The 19,046-nt window shown below is 41.8% G+C and overlaps 3 protein-coding genes across 4 annotated transcripts; 2 read left to right on the forward strand and 1 right to left on the reverse strand.

The window, feature by feature from the left end:
• Positions 1–2,145: 2,145 nt before the first annotated feature.
• LOC135334388 (prolyl endopeptidase FAP-like) lies at positions 2,146–9,377 on the forward strand. Its single transcript, XM_064529542.1, has 20 exons — positions 2,146–2,303; positions 2,569–2,695; positions 3,406–3,510; positions 3,850–3,947; positions 4,161–4,309; positions 4,480–4,564; positions 4,822–4,948; positions 5,278–5,438; positions 5,678–5,775; positions 6,129–6,285; positions 6,546–6,733; positions 6,988–7,103; positions 7,405–7,754; positions 7,813–7,922; positions 8,047–8,167; positions 8,436–8,535; positions 8,649–8,707; positions 8,781–8,853; positions 8,923–8,996; positions 9,151–9,377. Exons 1-20 carry the CDS (start codon positions 2,220–2,222, stop codon positions 9,247–9,249), a joined length of 2,481 nt encoding a protein of 826 aa, XP_064385612.1. The 5' UTR covers positions 2,146–2,219; the 3' UTR covers positions 9,250–9,377.
• Positions 9,378–9,424: 47 nt separating this feature from the next.
• Positions 9,425–10,384, reverse strand: LOC135334409 (uncharacterized). Its single transcript, XM_064529570.1, has 2 exons — positions 10,268–10,384; positions 9,425–10,067 (listed from the first exon to the last, which is right to left on the reverse strand). The coding sequence occupies exons 1-2, from the start codon at positions 10,351–10,353 to the stop codon at positions 9,425–9,427; spliced, it is 729 nt and encodes a 242-aa protein (XP_064385640.1). The 5' UTR covers positions 10,354–10,384.
• A 4,205-nt stretch (positions 10,385–14,589) lies between these two features.
• Positions 14,590–18,318, forward strand: LOC135334390 (uncharacterized). Of its 2 annotated transcripts, XM_064529545.1 has the most exons (9): positions 14,590–14,629; positions 14,772–14,846; positions 14,914–15,261; positions 15,521–15,814; positions 15,867–15,946; positions 16,141–16,384; positions 16,452–16,949; positions 17,006–17,104; positions 17,432–18,318. In XM_064529545.1, the coding sequence occupies exons 1-9, from the start codon at positions 14,623–14,625 to the stop codon at positions 18,187–18,189; spliced, it is 2,403 nt and encodes an 800-aa protein (XP_064385615.1). In that variant the 5' UTR covers positions 14,590–14,622; the 3' UTR covers positions 18,190–18,318. The 2 variants fall into 2 exon arrangements, with proteins under 2 accessions (XP_064385615.1, XP_064385616.1); XM_064529546.1 differs by lacking the exon at positions 17,006–17,104.
• The last annotated feature ends 728 nt before the right edge of the window (positions 18,319–19,046 follow it).

A 19,046-nucleotide genomic window follows, 5' to 3' on the forward strand; every position in this document is an offset into this window, starting at 1 on the left:
AGCAAGAAAAAACTCTCTCTTGCTTTATACAGGAGCTTTTTAAGAATGCTATCTTCAGTTTGGCCCTATTATATGAGCAAGCTTTATATGTAGGATAGATAATAATAATACATACATGGTAACTTTCTTTTGCAAGTCTGCAATTCACTTGTATGTGTATGTGTGCATGTATAAATCTACATAAGCTACTAGCTATAATTATTATACATACATTATATCTATTTCCTGCATGCAGGCCTCCTAACATATCCTCAATGCAAGCCGAGTTTTCGCTTTAGTAGAATTAGGCAAACAACTAGTGTTCGCCTAACCGTTACAAATAGCGGCTGGAAACATTTTCTACCTCCAAACATGCATTTTCCTCTCAGCTTGCCCTGAAATATGAGTAGGTGTTCACCACTGTCCACCGCATCCTGACGGATGAGATGAGATGTAAAGCCGGATGTCCCAGGGGATCTGACTCGATAAGCTTCAAGCTTCCTTCAGACCGTCATCAGTCATGCACAACAGGAAAAAAAGTGAAAACTTTCGGCCTGGGATCGAGGCTAATCCTGAAGTAAAGTGGGCGTGGGGATGAGGCTATGGCAAAGTGGGGAAACTTAAAGAATGGGAAATGATCGACCATGATTGTTGCTAAAAAGGATGTCAAAAGTTCAAAGGCAAAACATTAATGGCTGCTGCAACAGTGTAGCTTTGCAGCTCTTTTCTCACTCTTGCAGCTAACAGCCTTGCTCCCAGGCCGAAAGAACGGAAGGGAGACCTGGTGTCTATTGTATGTGCTTATTACTATGCCTCAGTTGGTTTGTGCATGCACAGCGAGGTCTACCTCTTTGCATGTGTGTAGACTGTTGGAGTAAAAGAGAGTATTGTGAGATGGTACCAATTATGAGACAGCTTTTTTTAAAAGGAGTCCTTTAGCTGTTCTTTCTGCAATTAGTTATAGTAATTGCACTACCTCTTTAGCCTCCCGCTTCACAGCCTCTCCTTTTTCTGTTCTTTGCCACACAGGTGAATAAGATAAAATACGTTGGAGGAACAAAGAAAAAAAAGACGAATCCTCCAAGAAAAAGGAGAGCTACCTGTACCGTGGATATATGCGTGTGTATTGTTATTGTACTACCTCGTGCAGTTGTATGTATTCCCTCGGGCTGCGCCCTCTAGGAATACGAACTGCCCTCGGTAGTACAAATCCAATACACCCTTGATATCCATGGTACAACTATTACATATACGATATAGCAGAACAATAATCCAAGTTCTTTTCGTAATGCCTTGATTAACAATTGTTGTATACCATAGAGTTGGTTCAGCAGATCCCCTCGCAAAACCTATGCACATTCAGTTATGTTATATGAGATGCATTATCATATTTTAGTGTCAGAAATGTATATCATTTCTACATTAAATTTCAAAGATGCGTTTCATTTAACATGTTTTGCTACTGTGTTTTTACTGTGTGGTTGTAATCAAATACGACTGAGTATTTGCCATATGATTGCCTAAGCAGAACTGAAGCTCAAACTAACTTGTTAGTGTGTGTTACATGCCCTAGGATTGTCTCACAATGATATCCATCTGGGGAATGTGTTGTTCAACACTCATATGTACCGACTCTGGTGGGCTTAGATAGATTATTTTGTTAATGAAAGGTTTGCTTCATTCTGTACCGTTTCACCCAGCTGCATGTATGCACACCACCGACGACAAACACGTGTTCCACAACTGACGCCTCAAACTGGAACTGAAAGATGACGAAACCTATCACAATAGACAACGGAGTATGAACCACCTTGCATGCATCACAGAAAACAAATTCGTAGCCACCCTAATTACTGAAGGGAAGTACGACCACCCGCTTTTGTATGAGATCCCAGAGGACAAAAAGACAATCTATTGGAAACTCGACTAGAGGTAGCTTAAGACCTAGCCTCGAGACCATGCAGGCCGATCGGCTAGATCTAGCAACTTAAAGACGTTTAGTAGAAAGAATATATGTACGAACGAAAGAATTGTTACTGGTAGTTACTGGTAGTTACGTATGTACACATATTTTGTAATTGAACATAGCATTACGTAATTACAGTGTGAAACTACTAATTATTCTCACATCCTTTCTTTGCGGATGTGGATTGATTCTAGGGGAAAGGTCGTCTTTAGAAAAACAGAGTAAAGGACTCAGAGAAACAAGAGTAGTTTGAGTAGTACTGGAGAGCCAGGTGATGTTGTCTGAGCGCTATGAGACTACCTCGGGGGAAGAGAGTGGAGAGGTTGTAGAGGAGGAGAGAAGCGCACTCATTGTAGAGGTCTGAAAAACAAGTCTATAGCTAGCTAGCTAGTTCAGTTCAGGCAGTTCAGGCTTTATTAATTATGGTACTATATAAATATACCATGGTAGGATGGTAGGATGGTTTGCAGGTTTACATATTGCTCCCCCTACAGTGTACACACACGTGCGATGACACATTCTCCTTGTGTCTAGTCCAGGTCTACCCCATATTATTTATACACACATTTAATATTGTCTACCCCTCACACAACACACACACACACACACACACGGGGGCACAGGAGACGGCCACAGATGGTGAGGTGTACAATGCCAAAGCGTGCCTGTCAGCCCGGTCATGCAAGCTGTGCCTTGCCATGTCCATCATTGCAATGGCCTTGGTGCTGGCTACTCTCATAGTAGTACTAGGTGAGCTACCGTTTTCACCCGAATTACCAGGACACTCTATTCTAAGGGACACTTCGGACTTACGTAATTTTTTTCATTCTATATTAAGGAACAACAGGAAATGTAAATATTTTTAGACGTCCTGATCTAATTAGAACGAAAAGAGCATGTTAGCTCGATAGAGACTCAAAACTCTTAGAAACTCTCTGGATTCTACTCTCTGGCACCGTAATATGTCACTGACGGTTGAAGACACCTTTGTAGACATGGAACCCGCGTACACAGCTTCTAAACTGCACGAAAGACATCTTAGCTGGAGACGCTAGCCTCGGCCTGGAATCGAGGCCGTGTACATACTTAAATGGGGAAATATTCGTTCTAATTACTACGGGACACCCTAATACAAGGGACACTTCGACTTTAACGTAATTTTTCTTGCTCTATTCCAAGGGACACTGCAAGCCGTAATTATTTTTTTGTGTCCCGGTAATTCGGGTGAATACGGTACTGGCATTACCATGGGGATGCTGTTGTCTGAACAGTGTGTACTATTTGTAATTCATGGCCAGGAAATGGTCTTAATTTCACTGGTTGAATAATGCCATGTAGTTTCCTTCTCCATACAGTTTCTAACACACACAGTCGTGTATTGCAAATTTGTCCCTTCATTTATACAACCACCCACACCCACACCTCACACACACACACACACACACACAACACACACACAGTGGCTGGTATCAGTGGTCGTGTGGAGAGGTCCTGTAATGGTATCACCCTCGACGATGTGTTCAACAGTGACTTCAGGTACTCCACCTACTCTGGGAAATGGACAAGTACGTTGTTACTATACCTACAAATATGACACAAAAATGACACAAATATGGGGCTCTTACCAGTTCCACAAGCCAGCTATTGATTGTATGAGGTGTTTTGCCAATAGTACAATGCATGGTTGGTACACCACAAGGGCCCGGTAGGAAGTGGTGTGGTGCTGTCTGACTAGGATGTGTGGAGAGGAATCACTTTTCATGTGGCTAGCTTTATCCCACTGTTTAATCTTTTGACCACTAGACAGTCGTAGGAATGCAATTCCTTAGATTACATGTACCCTTGTAATATGGTGTTACGTGTGCAATACTGGATCCACCCCCGACCCCCCCACACACACACAGGCACAGGTCAGTTGGTCCACTTGTCCCACAATCACGGGTTGCTACTATTCGACCCCACCACCAACCACACCTCAACTGTCATCACCCTAGACGAACTGGTGAGTGTGTCTATCCTTAATTAGTGGCTTCCCTCAGATCAACTGTAACACACTTTCAGAGCTTGCTGCAATAACAACAGCTAGAATTGCAGTTTGCAGTTGGTGATCATTTATTTTAAAAAGGATCACATTCATTTGCCAGTATGCTAGACACCTGAGCAAACTATAGTACATGACTGTACACATGCACTGTATCTAACCCCCTCCCTCCAGAACAATATTGCTGCCACCCACGGCAAGGTGACGGACTTTAAGCTCTGCCCAAAGTTTACCTCTACCAACCAGGAGCTCCTATTGACAGCCAACCGGGAGAAGGTCTACAGACACTCCTCACTGGCCGACTACATCCTCTACAGTAACGGGTAGGTCATGTGACAATCACACGCTACTGAACTATGTATTTAGCAAGACCTGTAAAGAAAGTACAATGCATGTGTATAGCATAACTATATACAATGTAGCTCTAATTTGACTTTGCAACTCTAGCCAAACTGTGTTTGCTTACCATTCTCTTACCCTTTTCTGCCTCCAGGGAGGTGTTCAATGTGACGAGGCCCTCGGGGCTGGAGGGTAGTAAGATCCAGTACGCTGACTGGAGCCCCACTGGACTGCTTATTGTAAGAGCTGCCACAATATATATTAATAGCCTATAACATTATTATACCAAAAATACATTCAAAATTATGGTCGCCCTGCATGAATAAGTAAGTCTGTTTAATACTTCATAAACTCTCTACATGTATAGCATGTAGTTTGTCCTGTGTGAAGCCACCTCATTATAATTACAGCCACTGTTGGTGTAGAACTAACCCTGACTGATTTTTCTGACTAACGACTTACAAGTACCAACGCCTTATGTTGTGCCAACACACAGGCAATGGTGATAGACTACAATATATACCTCTTTGACACATCATCTCCTTCTTCCGAGCCTGTTACCGTGACAACTGATGGCTCCGAGACGGGGCTGTACAATGGCATACCTGACTGGGTCTATGAAGGTGAGTGTAGCATTGAAATTAATTTAATTGCAATGTTGTGTTTAGATCAATGATTGCGTTCGGGTTCAGTCTTGTAGAAAGAGCATTGGTTTGATAGGGTGAAAATAATGGGCCCTGTTTTGAAAGCTAACTTTGAGAGTGCTCATAACTTGAGTGCTCATAACTTGAGTAGGATTGTGTATTTTAATTCACAATTAAAAGGTGTATTTTTTAGCCCTTTGAAATACCTATCGAATCCAAAGTAGTGTAATTATTTTTAAAGTCCATGTAAAGTGAGATACATGATTGTACACGTACTACTGTCTTAACCATTGCATTGCTACACACAGAGGAGGTTCTATCAACGGACTCTGCCCTCTGGTGGTCACATGATGGGACTGGACTCTTGTACGCCTCGTTCAATGACACACCCGTCAGAGAGTACTCCTTCCCTCAGTACGGGTTGCCTAGCAACCAGTACACCCACATTGAGTCCATACCCTACCCCAAAGTGAGTGTGCAGTGAAAGATGACAAATTATTTGTCACAGATTTAATCTTTCGACTTCATACGTATCTTTAATAATGCTCTCATAAGCAAATCCACGTCTTTAGTTGTGTGCTACTGTACATGTATATCTACGCCCTGTACATGAACAGTAGCAATGCTTTTGAACTCATCGCTTGTAAACTATTGAACTCTGTACATGTAGTGGCATACCTCATCTTTGCTTACCCTCCCTCCCTTCAGCCTGGCACTCCCAACCCCACTGTGACTATGTACATGGTCAACATCAGCACTATCAACGATGGACCACCCAGTCTCATCACCATACCCATGCCCTCACTGTGAGTGTCTCTGCATACTTAGTATGTAAATTATATTGTACAGTCTACTACCACTATTCTGGACTTTGTTCGGGCAAGTAACAAATTCTTCCTACATGTACATGTATCTATACAGAATGTGTTCAGTTTGTTCGCCTTCTATTTAGCGATTTGTGTATTCCATAGCCACCATACTACACTACCGCAAGTAATTTGAAATGCCAACCACACTACAGTGGAACCTCTGTTACAGTATAGGAAAGTTGGCATTCATCAGCCTGATAGAATGTTGTTTTATCTCGAGGAAAGGTTTTGTTTAATGTACTACAATCATGCATTGTACCTCTTTTCAACTCTTTCTCATCTTCCCCCAGGGACTACTACATGATCTACGCTGGTTGGGTGGAGGGTGGAGATTTCTTTGTGTGCTGGCTTAATCGGGATCAGAACACCTCCTACTGTTGTACGTACGTAGATAGTGTCTGCACCACCGTCTTCACTGAGACCCATAGCAACGGATGGGTGGAGCTGGTAGGACTAACATGGCGTGTGTAGTAATTACATACAGTAAGGTGGCGTCTGAACATAGAGTACACACACATGACTAGCTTCCATTCCAGGTCACAAAATCTAATACCACAATACTGGAATCAAGGCTAGCACGTGACTTGTACTTGGTTCACAGCTTTCCAGTGTCATTTTTGAAGAGCTTGAATCATTTCCCATCAATAAAATGTTTTGAGTATTAATTTTGTTCACATTAATACATGCACTTCCACCCCCCCCCCCAGGTCCAGGCTCCCATTGGTAAACTGGACAGTCAGGGTCAGACCCAATTCATCACCGTCTACCCGCAGACTGTGGGGGATGATAGCTACCCCCACCTGGCACAGGCTGGACCCACGGGGGAGATGACGTTCCTCACTCCTGCCGCACCCTGGGAGGTCACGCAGATAGTGGGCGTGGCAGGGGACCACATGTGAGTTGACCAACTAACTGCATCCCTTCCATTTCTTCAGCAATGATAAAATACTTCACCTATAATTTTTTAAGTCACAGCACCTGAATTTTAGGAAATTTTACAAACAACTAGAGTTAATTCTTTCAACTCCATTAGCGGCAATAGTCTGACCGCCCACTCTCTCTATACTAATGTAGCATGATGCATTCATAGAACCAGAAGCTGCTGTAGTGTTATGTAAGGCACTGTTTGTTTGTTTCCCTCCTCTCCAGTCTGTATGTGACTACTGAGAAGGGCCCGGGCACTCGCCACGTACACGGCTACAGTCTGACAACCAAGAGCTCCATGTGTCTCACCTGCTCACAAGAAGACTGGGGCATATTAGACAGTGAGTCACTTACCCTGAGCATAGTAACTGTAATGTTTGTTGTTGAGCATTTGAATAACATGGCTATTAATAAGTAGTAAAAAAAAGACTCCATGGATACTACAGTGAGTTCTGGAGGCTCTGTTACAATGTTAGTGCAACAGCTACATTTTTTTAGAGCATTCAATTTCGAACGGAAGACTTTCATGTCAATAACTACACCATTATAATTATTATGCCTATTGGGAAGCCCACACACACACACACACACACACACACACACACACACACACACACACACACACACACACACACGCACAAGGTCCCAATCCATCATTACCCCAGTCATGTGACTACTTCAGTGTCAGCTGTGACGACACACTCGCTCACTGTCTCCTCACATGCCTCGGACCCTGTATTCCCTTCTCACTCTTTGTTACCTTCAATTCGTCGACTCATGCATTCCAGCCAATCAGATTCATGGAGAGGAACGTACATGTTCACGACTCAGTCCGAGATCTCTGTCTGCCCAAAATGGAGACCTTTCAAGTGCCGTCTGAGGAGGCGGGTGAGTGGGCACTAAATGGGAAAATGCTCCTCCCCCCTCAGTTTAACGCCGACAAGAAATACTCTGTCCTCGTGTATGTGTACGGAGGACCAAACAGCCAGACTGTGAGTGGGCGTACACATATCATTGTTATTAGTCTAGTATGCACATACTTTTGTGCAGGTAGACTCTCGTACAATGCTGAGCAGTCTAAGTCGTCTCTATTACGTAACACAGCTCAATGTTATTCTGGTCAGTGTGGATGGGCGGGGGACTGGGCACAGAGGGAGCAAGTGAGTGGGTGTGGCTACTTTTACCTACATGTAGTTCATCTTTTGGTGTCTTGAGTGTTTTAGCCTCTCAAGCAATGCCTTGTGTTTAATACAAGTATATATTTTGTTGCACTCACACACATAGCTTCAAGTTCTCGGTGTACCGTGACTTGGGTAACTACGAGACGGTGGACCAGCTGAGGGGAGGGCGGTACCTCAGGGGACTCCCCTATGTTGACGGGAACCACCTCGCCATCATGGGAGCGGTGAGTGCAGTCCGTTAGTTTGTGTAGTGTTAGGAACACGTACTTTGTTACATTTGTGCATTTGTGTGTAATCAATTTGTGCAGTTTGGTGCTTACAAATTTCTAATGTAAATGCTGTCACTTATTTTTTTAAAGTTAGTTAGTTTAAGTCTGATTCCGTATGACCTACATGTTACTGTAGTACCAACTATTGGACTAAAGATAACACGTACACACACACGTGTCCTTTCCTTTGCTAACCCCCCTCCCCCTCCCCCCATGCACACAGTCGTACGGAGGGTACATGGCTGCTAGAGTAGGTAGCAGTGGAGAGGGTGTGTTCAGTACGGCCATCTCTCAGGCACCCGTCACTGACTGGAGATATTATGGTGAGCAGAACTATAACTCTACGATATAATACTCTTGTTCTAGGGAGAGCAGCTTTATTTATGACACATGTAAATGTACCGCTATAATTAACTAGGACATGATCATTCTGTAGATTCTATCTACACTGAGAGATACATGAACCAACCTCAAAACAACCCAGTGGGATATGCCGTAAGTTTTGTCATGTGAACATCACATGATGCAAGCTTCAACTATACATTAATTACCCCCCCCCCCCCCCCAGAACTCATCTGTACTGTCCAGAGCAGCTAAACTAAGTGATGTCCACTTCCTGTTGATACATGGAACCGGAGATGGTAAGGAAATTGTTTTGTGTGCCTCAAACTGCAATAATTCATTGATCGATTTCTCTCCATTGTTTGCAGACAATGTTCACTTTCAGCACACTGCTCAACTGGTGGAGGCCCTCACTCAGGCTGATGTACAGTTCAGATTACAGGTCAATAACTACACGTACATGTAGACTACATTATAATTATGTACTTGCTACAGCCTAGAGTGTACTGTTTCTACGTGTATGTGTGTATGTGTATGTGTATGTGTATAAACTGACAAATAAAAAAACTAACATGCGTATATCAATTGTCTTACAGATCTACACTGACAAGACCCACAGCATCTCCGGGGGCAACACACAGAGGCACCTGTACGAACTCATCTCAGACTTCCTGAGAGTCTCGTTGTATGACTGACAATCTCATGTTTTAGCACTGTAATGCTTCAAGTTTATAGTTTATAATTCTATTATATTGTACGTACGTTGTTTTCACAGTGTGTTTTAAATTTCATGTATTGTAAAATCGACATAATTATAAGTTTACATTTAAAGTGGGCGGTGCATGGGAAAAAATAACACAATAATTATTGTTAATCATCACATTCGTCCAAATGACTTAAAACTATTGAAGGTTTAGTTCTGACCTTGGGTTGTTTGTCAGTCCCGGAAGTCATACCACACCCACTGTCTTTCTTGTTCGATGTAGTTTTCTTCTTCCCCTCACCACCCACCATCGACCCATCACTCTTTTGTTCTTTGCTGCCTTCAGTCTCATCCTGCAAGCCTGCAGCTGGATTCTTAACTGTGTCCGAGTTAGCCCCTTTTGATCTTGTAGGCTTCTTAAACACAACTTTTTTGTTTCCGACATCTTGTGGGTCATCTTTTTCTGGCTGATTTCGTTGTTTTAGTTGATCTAGGAACTGATATGCCACCGTCCTGTTAATCTTCTCGGCTGATAATCCAGATAATTGTTCTGTCCCGTCATCTTTCAGGTCGTACTTAGTCCACTTGGACAAGTCTTTCTGAGGTTTGTCGTGACTCCGCCTTCTCGGTTCACATGACTTTGCATGGTGATGAGGTATCGAGTGTTGGGGAGGTTTGATTCCATTAGGTGTATCGATCTCTTGTGTTGAATGGTTGATTTCATCAGGGCCCGAGCTCGTTCGTAGACGTTTGGCTGGAGGGGTATAAACTCCATGGGGCCTTTTGAACTTGTCGTCTCCGGGGGAAGTGCTGCAATAAAGATTTTAAGTCCGCACAGAATTTTATGAATCTATGGTGAATGTATGGTACAGTGAAGGTAGATGCCAGACCATTACTACAGTGCCAATATGCTAAATTGGTACATGTTGCTATACGTACGTATGTATGTATAGATCTACATGTATCTATCGACTACAGGAGCTCTGCAAGTTTAATAGTGTATCCCTTACACATTTGCTTCAGGCTTTTCAGGTAGTGCTTTAAGAGTGTCCAATGCTCCGAAAATGTCGGCAGACCTTTTGTTGAAATCATCCATTTTTGCATAGGTTTAGATCGGCACATACACAAGTCTCTGCTACCCAAGAGGGGGTGGGGCTCGTACAAATGTGATAGGGGTTTGACTCGAGATTACAGCTTGCCGGTCCCATTGCCTCGAATCCACGCCGATAATCGGCGTGATTATCAGTGGATGGCTACCGTTGTTCCCATAATTCATAAATCTATATGAATGTGTGAGTGACATGTGTGAAGTGTTTGAACAATTCTCCTAAAAAGCTAAGAAAAGGTGATGAACTGTAAGTTATTAGCAATAGCAAAAATTATTTCTAGACCTTTAATTAATGACATCTCTGTACCTTGCATCCAGCTGTAGTGTTTCAAGTCTTCCTTTCCCTGGGGCTGATTTTCACTTTTTCTGCAAGCTGTAGCAGAAAGCTAATGGGTCAGTTGTCAGTTGATTGATGAATGTATATGATATATTTACGGTGTATATATACCAGCTATACTTCTTCTTTGACGCAGCTAATGCATTGAATAAGAGATGCCTAGCTGAAGGAGAGCCAACTTCCTGTGATTGCCAAGCACCTCTCCAGAGAGGCTCAATGGAATGGACAGGCAACAGCTCAGGTTATGTTTGCCCTGGGATCAACACTGGACAAGCCAATCTCATTGTATTTGCATTGGGAGAAACATGCTCTGCAGAGGGACAAAATGATGTATCATGTGGACCTTACTTTGCAAACATCACCTGCAACGAGAATGGCTACTTATCTGTTCTCTCCTTTACTGCTAACAGCAATATGAACGGTGGTACGATTCTATGCCAACAAAACCTAACTGGGGCAGAACCTTATCAACAATTCTCCATCAGAGTAGGAGGTAATTACAAATCGCTTGAATTGTATACAAATCATTAATTTTATGCAGTTCGACCTTACCCACCGGCCCAAGCCAACCTGACTTTCCCGATGAACAGAAATCTTCAATTGGACTGGACTCCTCCGGCAAACCCAGTGATTGGTGGAATACGAGGCTACCTGTTGTATTTCTCTCCAGGTTGTGGCACCTGCTCACACTCAGAATTAGTCAGTAATACGACCTTCACTGCTCTATGTAATGAATGGCAAGCTAATGGACAGACTTGTGTCTTTGAGGTCAGGACAGTGACAGAAGATTGTGGACTAGAGAGCCCCCCTCTCAGAAAAATCAGCATTATTGATGGTGAAATCATTGCATTCTGCATAATTATGCTTATAATTATGTCAAATTGCAGATACACGTCCTACTAACATCAGAGTCTCCATACTTTGCACAGTGGAAGTGGACCCTCGTACAATTCATGTGGAATGGAGTGTAAGCATGCAGCTATAAAAATATAGGTCGCAATTCCTTATATGTCCCTTAATTAATCCTATCGCTTACAGTTTGCATGGTATTTTTGCTTAGCTAGCCTTTATATAATTATAGGCACATGTTTAGTATACCGTAACACATAGCTTCTACGCATACACACAATACACGCAGTACATTCCTCCCCAAGTTATCGATCCCAGTATGCTCCCAGAAGTCCAAGGTTTCACGCTCATAATATCAGATAACCGAACTGCCCGAAGACTGTTTCTCTCTGGTGCACAAGTTAGGGAACATTCTTTCAACTCCTCATTTCTCCAAGCTGCTAATTTGACAGGAAATACCAACCTTATCTGGGTAGTAGCAGAAACAGCAGCTGACAGAATTCCTAGTGAATCAATTCTGTTTTCGGCGACAGGTAAAATACAATGTGTATAGTAATGCACCTGTATACATATTCCATATAACAACGTGTGAATTTTGGCAAGCATAAAAGCCCGTTCAATTAATAATGAATGTGCTGCGTTAGCTATAGCCAGATGAAGTAGATGTATATCTGACCCATTTCCACCACATTTCAATGCAACAAATTTGCTGTAAATCAGCTAAAATTAGTACCTTAAAAACAATTACCTGAAATCGCTAAATACTGAGTGCGGCCGGGTATGAAGTTTTGTTAAACATAAATGGAGAGCATAATGATTCATTATCCTCATGATCAAGACAAGAACCGCAAAATTAGTCATTAGATTCGAGGTAAGGTCGCTTTTAAGCTGAGACTATTTCCTGAAATATAGCCACCTCGCTATTCTGGCCAAGCTGCACTGTCCCAAGGGTAACTGGATTAACGACAGTCTACTGTAAATAGTAACGTTATAATTAATTAAGAGTTATGAAGTATCAAGCATGAGGGCGAATTGCCTGTATATATTGAATATTATAATTATTAATTATGGATTCTCATGCTTTATATCTTGAGGACCTCTTACCAAATCATGCCCTGAGGCTACGCGACCATGTAATAAAATAACACGGAACGTTACACCCTTGTTTCCTTAACAATGTGCTATTATCCCGCTATTTGCAGATGAGTTGATCACTGGTATTGACCTAAGCCAAATTTTAACTGAGCAGCAGTGCGTACAAATCTCCATCAACAGCTTCTGTAAAAAGAGTGCAGCTTCCTTTCAAGTTCAACTCAGATTCTCCAGAGGCATTTGTGAGGATAATGCTGTAGAAACAACCACAAACAATTACACGCTACAGACAAATCACATAACGTGTATTCCTACAGAAAACTATTCGAATTGCTTCTCTGTTGTAGTCTATAATGATGGAATGGAAATTGGTGCAAGTGATCAACAGCAGCTAATACTTTCTGAGTGTAACACAAGCTCTATAACTGCCTCTGGAGTCTGGTTTAACTCAACCATGGGTCGAGTGTCTCTAGGAGATTCCGTCCCTCACAACACACAGCTGGATATTCACTGTAACCCTTATTGCCGCATGCTTGTCGGAGATAACAACACTCTTTGTATCAACGGAACTTTTGAGCCAGCTGGTAATGCTCGGTGTGACTGCTCTCCAGGTAATTTCATATTGTGCATGTGTACAGTTGATTCTATTTACCTTCTCTTTTTGTTACAGATACGGCAGATATTGATAGGTTGTTACTTATTTACTTCTTTGCCTCCATTCCGATGTATATTTGCATCTGTGGTATGATCCTATGCGGGTGTGGTGTGCACATATACGTATACGGTAGGTGTAACTTGTCATAATCTCATTATCACTTGTTTCACAGTTTATATTATATGCAGAATTTTTTGCGCCGTTGTTCACTGGTGAATACGATAGCTCGAGAGTGCCCCAATCTAGTACTCCTAATACAAATCGTCCTCGTCCCAAACAGAAGTTGGCCGGATCTAATTGTAGCCCCAAACAAAAGAATGTGTCAAGATCCAGAGTTGTACCCTTAACACCGATAATAGAAGAACCTACACCGTTAATAAAACTATCTTCTGCTGATACTGGTGGTCCTCGTCCCAGACAAAGGAAGGTGTTTGGATCCAAATGTATGCAATTAGAAATACCTATTACTAATCGTCCTCATCTCAAACAAAATAAGTTGTCCAGATCTGGTTCTGTACCACTAGAAGAATGTAATACTGATGATGGTTCTCCTCCTAAACTACAAAAGACGTTGTCCGTAGAAGTAGAAGTGCATGATACTGATGACACTTCTCATCGCAACCAAGAGAAGCTGTCTGAATCCATACAGCTAAAAGAAGTAGCTCCTGCTAGTACTGATGATGATCCCCGTCCCAAACAAAAGAAGCCGTCAGAATCCATACAGCTAAAAGAAGTAGCTCCTGCTAATACTGATGATGATCCTCGTCCTCGTCCTAAACAAAAGAAGTTGTCCAAACCCAGACCAAATACTACTCAACCGAAACAAAAGAATTTGTATGAATCCAGATCACCATTGGCAGAAGTACCTAATACTGCTCGTCTCAAGTTGTCTGCATATAGAAGTGCGTGATACTGATAATAATCCTCGTCCCTAACTAGAGACTAGAAGTATGAGCTTAAGACTGTGATTAGTAGTTTATTTATCTAATAACTTTTTGTGAATGTCAAAAGATTATTTTAGGAGGAGGACGTCTTATAATTGTTTCACATGTGTCCAGAGATTATTGCTAACCCTCTCTCCAATAAGCTATGGATCTACACAGCACACTGTGTCGTTGTGTAATAGAAAACAACAATGTATGTACCTTATGTCTGATGAGGAATGGTGATGCTGCTTCTACTTGTACGCATGCGTTCAGCTCATGAGATAAATGGACGTGTTGGGGTTTGACTCGAGATTACAGCCTGCTCAACTGTGTGGTGTCATTATGGCATTCCATTATTATTCATTATCCTGAAGTATAATTATCTCCTGAGAGAAGTGATGAACTGTAAGTCAGCAACAGTAAATTACAATCTAGTCAAGCTTGTGTTTATTTTTTCAGCCCTGTAGCTAGCTGTTATAGGTCTATAGCAGAGCTATAGCAATTGCCAAGCTTATGTATTAATGGCTGCTCTGTGCTTTGCATCCAGCTGTATTGTTCCAAGTCTTCCTTTCCCTACTACTGATTCTCAACCATTTTGCAAGCTGTAGCAGAAAGCTAACAGGTCAGTTGCCAGTTGATTGAATGCCGGGTAAAGACATTTATAATTGAATACCATTTCACACACTCAGCTAATGCGAGCTGCCTGGCTGAAGGAGAGTCCATTTCCTGTGATTGCCAAGCACCTCTCCAGAGAGGCTCAATGGAATGGACAGGCAACAGCTCAAATTTTGTTTGCCCTGGAATCAACACTGGACAAGCCAATCTCATTGTATTTGCATTGGGAGAAACGTGCTCTACAGAGGGACAAAATGGTGCATCATGTGGACCTTACTTTGCAAACATCACCTGCAATGATAATGGCTACATATCTGTTCTCTCCTTCACTGCTAACAGCAATATGAATGGTGGTACGATTCTATGCCAAAAACACCTAACTGGGGCAGAACCTTATCAACAATTCTCCATCAGAGTAGGAGGTAATTATGAAATGTATACCTTAAGGTGACATGATTATTTTCACAAGTAGATTTGTTTGCGTTTTCACTGTTTAGCTCATTTTGCTATTATTAAATTCTGCTAAATCCTACTCAAGTTGTGTTATATAGTGTTTCTACAAGTGACATTATCTGCGAGTATAAATTTTGCAATTTTACTCTCATTCGCAGAAATAGCAGAAATTAATACTCGCAAAAATATGTCACCTTAAGGTATATAGTTAATTGACTTTTTATGCAGTTCGACCTTACCCACCGGCCAAAGCCAACCTGACTTTTCCGATGAACAGAAATCTTCGATTGGACTGGACTCCTCCGGCAAATCCAGTGATTGTTGAACTACGAGGTTACCTGCTGTATTTCTCTCCAGGTTGTGGCACCTGCTCACACTCAGAATTAGTCAGCAATACGACCTTCACTGCTCTATGTAATGAATGGCAGGCAAATGAACAGACTTGTGTCTTTGAGGTCAGGACAGTGACAGAAGATTGTGGACTAGAGAGCCTTCCTCTCAGAAAAATCAGCATTTTTGATGGTGACTTCATTGCATTCTGCATAATTATGCATAATTATATGCCATATTGCAGATACACGTCCTACTAACATCAGAGTTTCCATACTTTGCACAGTGGAAGTGGATCCTCGTACAATTCATGTGGAGTGGAGTGTAAGCAAGTATAGTAGACACATGCACATGCACTGACAATTTATAAAGCATTCCTATTGATATAGCCTTTAACATCGTATCGTTATAGTAGTATAATCAGGAGTAGATACTTATGTTTTGAGCCATTATAGGGCACATCACATGTTCAGTATACTATAACACATGGCTTCTACGCATACACACAATACATGCAGTACATTCCTCCCCTAGTTATCCACCCCAGTATGCTCCCAGAAGTCCAAGGTTTCACGCTCATAATATCAGATAACCGAACCGCTCGAAGACTGTTTCTCCCTGGTGCACAAGTTAGGGAACATTCTTTCAACTCCTCATTTCTCCAAGCTGCTAATTTGACAGGAAATGCCAACCTTATCTGGGTAGTAGCAGAAACAGCAGCTGACATAACTCCTAGTGAATCAATTCTGTTCTTGGCGGCAGGTAAAATGCAATCATGCATGTATATGAATACAGTATAGTATCCCACTGTTTATTCTTGAATGTGCAGATGAGTTGATCACTGGTATTGACTTAAGCCAAGTGTTAACTGAGCAGTGCGTACAAATCTCAATCAGCAGTTTCTGTAAAAAGAGTGCAGCTTCCTTTCAAGTTCAACTCAGATTCTCCAGGGGCTTTTGTAAGGATAATGCTGCAGAAACAACCAAACAAAATTACACGCTACAGGAAAACTACATGACCAGTATTCCTACAGAAAACTTTTCGAATTGCTTCTCTGTTGTAGTCTTTAATGATGGAATGGAAATTGGTGCAAGTGATCAACAGCAACTAATACTTTCTGAGTGTAATACAAGCTCTATAAATGCCTCTGGAGTCTGGTTTAACTCAACCATGGGTCGAGTGTCTCTAGGAGATTCCGTCCTTCACAACACACAGCTGGATATTCACTGTAACCCTGATTGCCGCATGCCTGTCGGAGATAACAACACTCTTTGTGTCAACGGGACCTTTGAGCCAGCTGGTGATGCTCAGTGTGACTGCTCTCTAGGTAATTAATTTTCATTTATTGCATGTGTACGATAATCAAATTTTGCTTTGTTACAGATGAGGATAGGTTGTGGCATATTTTCTTCCTTGCCTCCATTCCGTTGCATATATGTCTCATTGGTATACTCCTATTCGTGTGTGGTCTGTACATATACGGTAGGTGTAACTTGTCATTAGTAGTATAAAATTATCACTTGTGTCACATGTGTGTGCATGTGAGTAGTATACACATGATCAGTACACAGCATATTAGGCCATGCAAAGTCAATTTGTAGCAAATAGCAAGTGGATTGAGGCATTTGATAAAATTAATATTAATTGTCAGTCATAATTATTTCATGGCCAAAAAACCATACAAATTTGTGCCTTTAATTTGAGGTCACGTGATATTTAACTTTGTAAAGCTGCCAATTTCCAAGCGCGAGAGCCTAAGAAACTACAAATTGACTTTGCATGGCCTTAATAATGCTTTTTTATCTGCAGATTTTTTTGAGCCGTTCTTCACTGGTGAATATGATAGCCCGAGAGTGCCCCAATCTAGTACTCCTAATACTAATCGTCCTCGTCCCAAACAGAAGTTGGCCGGATCCAGTCCTAATATTAATGCTAATCGTAGTCCCAAACAAAAGAATTTGTCAGGATCCAGAGCTGTACCATCTATACCGCAATTGCAAATGAAACGAACTCCTCCTACTTCTGATGGTCTTCGTCCCGGACAAAGGAAGGTGTCTGGATTCAAATCTTTGAATTTTGAAGTTCCTGTTACTAATCGTCTTCATCCCAAACAAAAAACATTGTCCGGATCATCTATACAATTAGAAGAATTGTCCGAATCCAGTTCTGTACTACTAGAAGAATCTAATACTGAATTAGACAATCTTCATCTCAGACAAAGAAATTTATCCACTAGATCTGTACTGTTGGAAGAAGTATCTCCTCCTAATACTGATGATTCTCATCCCAAACTAAAGACGTTGTCCGTAGAAGTAGAAGTGTATGATATTGATGATGATCCTCGTCCCAAAGAAGAGAAGCCGTCTGAATCCATACAGCTAATACAAGTAGCTCCTGCTAATACTGATGATGATCCTCGTCCCAAAGAAGAGAAGCCGTCTGAATCCATACATCTAAAAGAAGTAGCTCCTGCTAATATTGATGATGATCTTCGTTCTCGTCCTAAACAAAAGAAGTTGTCCAAACTCCGACCAAACACTGATCGTCCCAAACAAAAGAAGTTGTAAGTGCTGATATACTGATGATAATCCTGGTCCCAAACTAATGAAGTACATGTAGTAACAACTAGAAGATTGTGATTAGTGATATTTGTAATTATAATTCATTTGTGCGCATGCCCAGTTCCATCTCCACCGATTAGGGGGCGTTCAGAGATATAATTTGTGGGTGGGGCTCAATGTAAAGAATACCGTATAGCGCGAAATTTCAAGGCACTTATATTTCGTGGATTGGCCTCTAAAAGCATTTTCGTCGCACAATGTTCGCGGAATGACTGCTTACCGGAAGCCACGCATTTAAAATCTTGCACGTTTCGTAGGATTGCTACCAACGAAATCCACGAAAATTAAGCCCCCTCGAAAATTTCGCGCTATACGGTAGCTACTGCACGTGCTGAACTCTGATGTGGAGTACTATATAAATATGCGTGTAGTATATATATGAATCGAACATGAAGAAACAGGGGGCATGTGATTCAGTAATGGTGTCCGTTCTGAGAGGTTATTTTCTATTGCTAAGGCTTTTTGGGGACTAGAAAGCTGCTCGTTATACGGAGTAGAGAGGTGGTCGCTCCTGAGAGGTTGCTAGTCATTGTAGTTTCAATCCGGATCTGAGCGCCGTTATATAGTGTGTAGTTGCTCTTCGGAGGTGGTTGTTAGGAGGTTCCACTGTAATTATGTTCCAGATCCATCTATACCTGCTATACCTGCCATCCACCACATCATCATCCATGCATGTCACTACGCATGGATGGACTGTGTACATTGGCATGCCTGTGCTCAATACATTGTATTAGAAAACATCAATTCATCACAAAATTTAATCATCATGATGCATGTAATGTATGTATATATAGGGATCGTCA

This window comes from Halichondria panicea, chromosome 3, assembly GCF_963675165.1.
Source record: "Halichondria panicea chromosome 3, odHalPani1.1, whole genome shotgun sequence".
Taxonomy (NCBI): domain Eukaryota; kingdom Metazoa; phylum Porifera; class Demospongiae; order Suberitida; family Halichondriidae; genus Halichondria; species Halichondria panicea.

Bases quoted from the DNA above. Each gene is read 5' to 3' on its own strand.
- LOC135334388 (XM_064529542.1), top strand. From the start codon at position 2,220: ATGTTGTCTGAGCGCTATGAGACTACCTCGGGGGAAGAGAGTGGAGAG. The intron at 6,734-6,987 runs GTGAGTTGACCA...CCTCCTCTCCAG, and splicing joins GGCGTGGCAGGGGACCACAT to TCTGTATGTGACTACTGAGA. The intron at 8,168-8,435 runs GTGAGTGCAGTC...CCATGCACACAG, and splicing joins ACCTCGCCATCATGGGAGCG to TCGTACGGAGGGTACATGGC.
- LOC135334409 (XM_064529570.1), bottom strand. From the start codon at position 10,353: ATGGATGATTTCAACAAAAGGTCTGCCGACATTTTCGGAGCATTGGAC. The intron at 10,068-10,267 runs GTAAGGGATACA...TCTTTATTGCAG, and splicing joins GAAAAGCCTGAAGCAAATGT to CACTTCCCCCGGAGACGACA.
- LOC135334390 (XM_064529545.1), top strand. The intron at 14,847-14,913 runs GTCAGTTGCCAG...TCACACACTCAG, and splicing joins CTGTAGCAGAAAGCTAACAG to CTAATGCGAGCTGCCTGGCT. The intron at 15,815-15,866 runs GTGACTTCATTG...GCCATATTGCAG, and splicing joins AAAAATCAGCATTTTTGATG to ATACACGTCCTACTAACATC.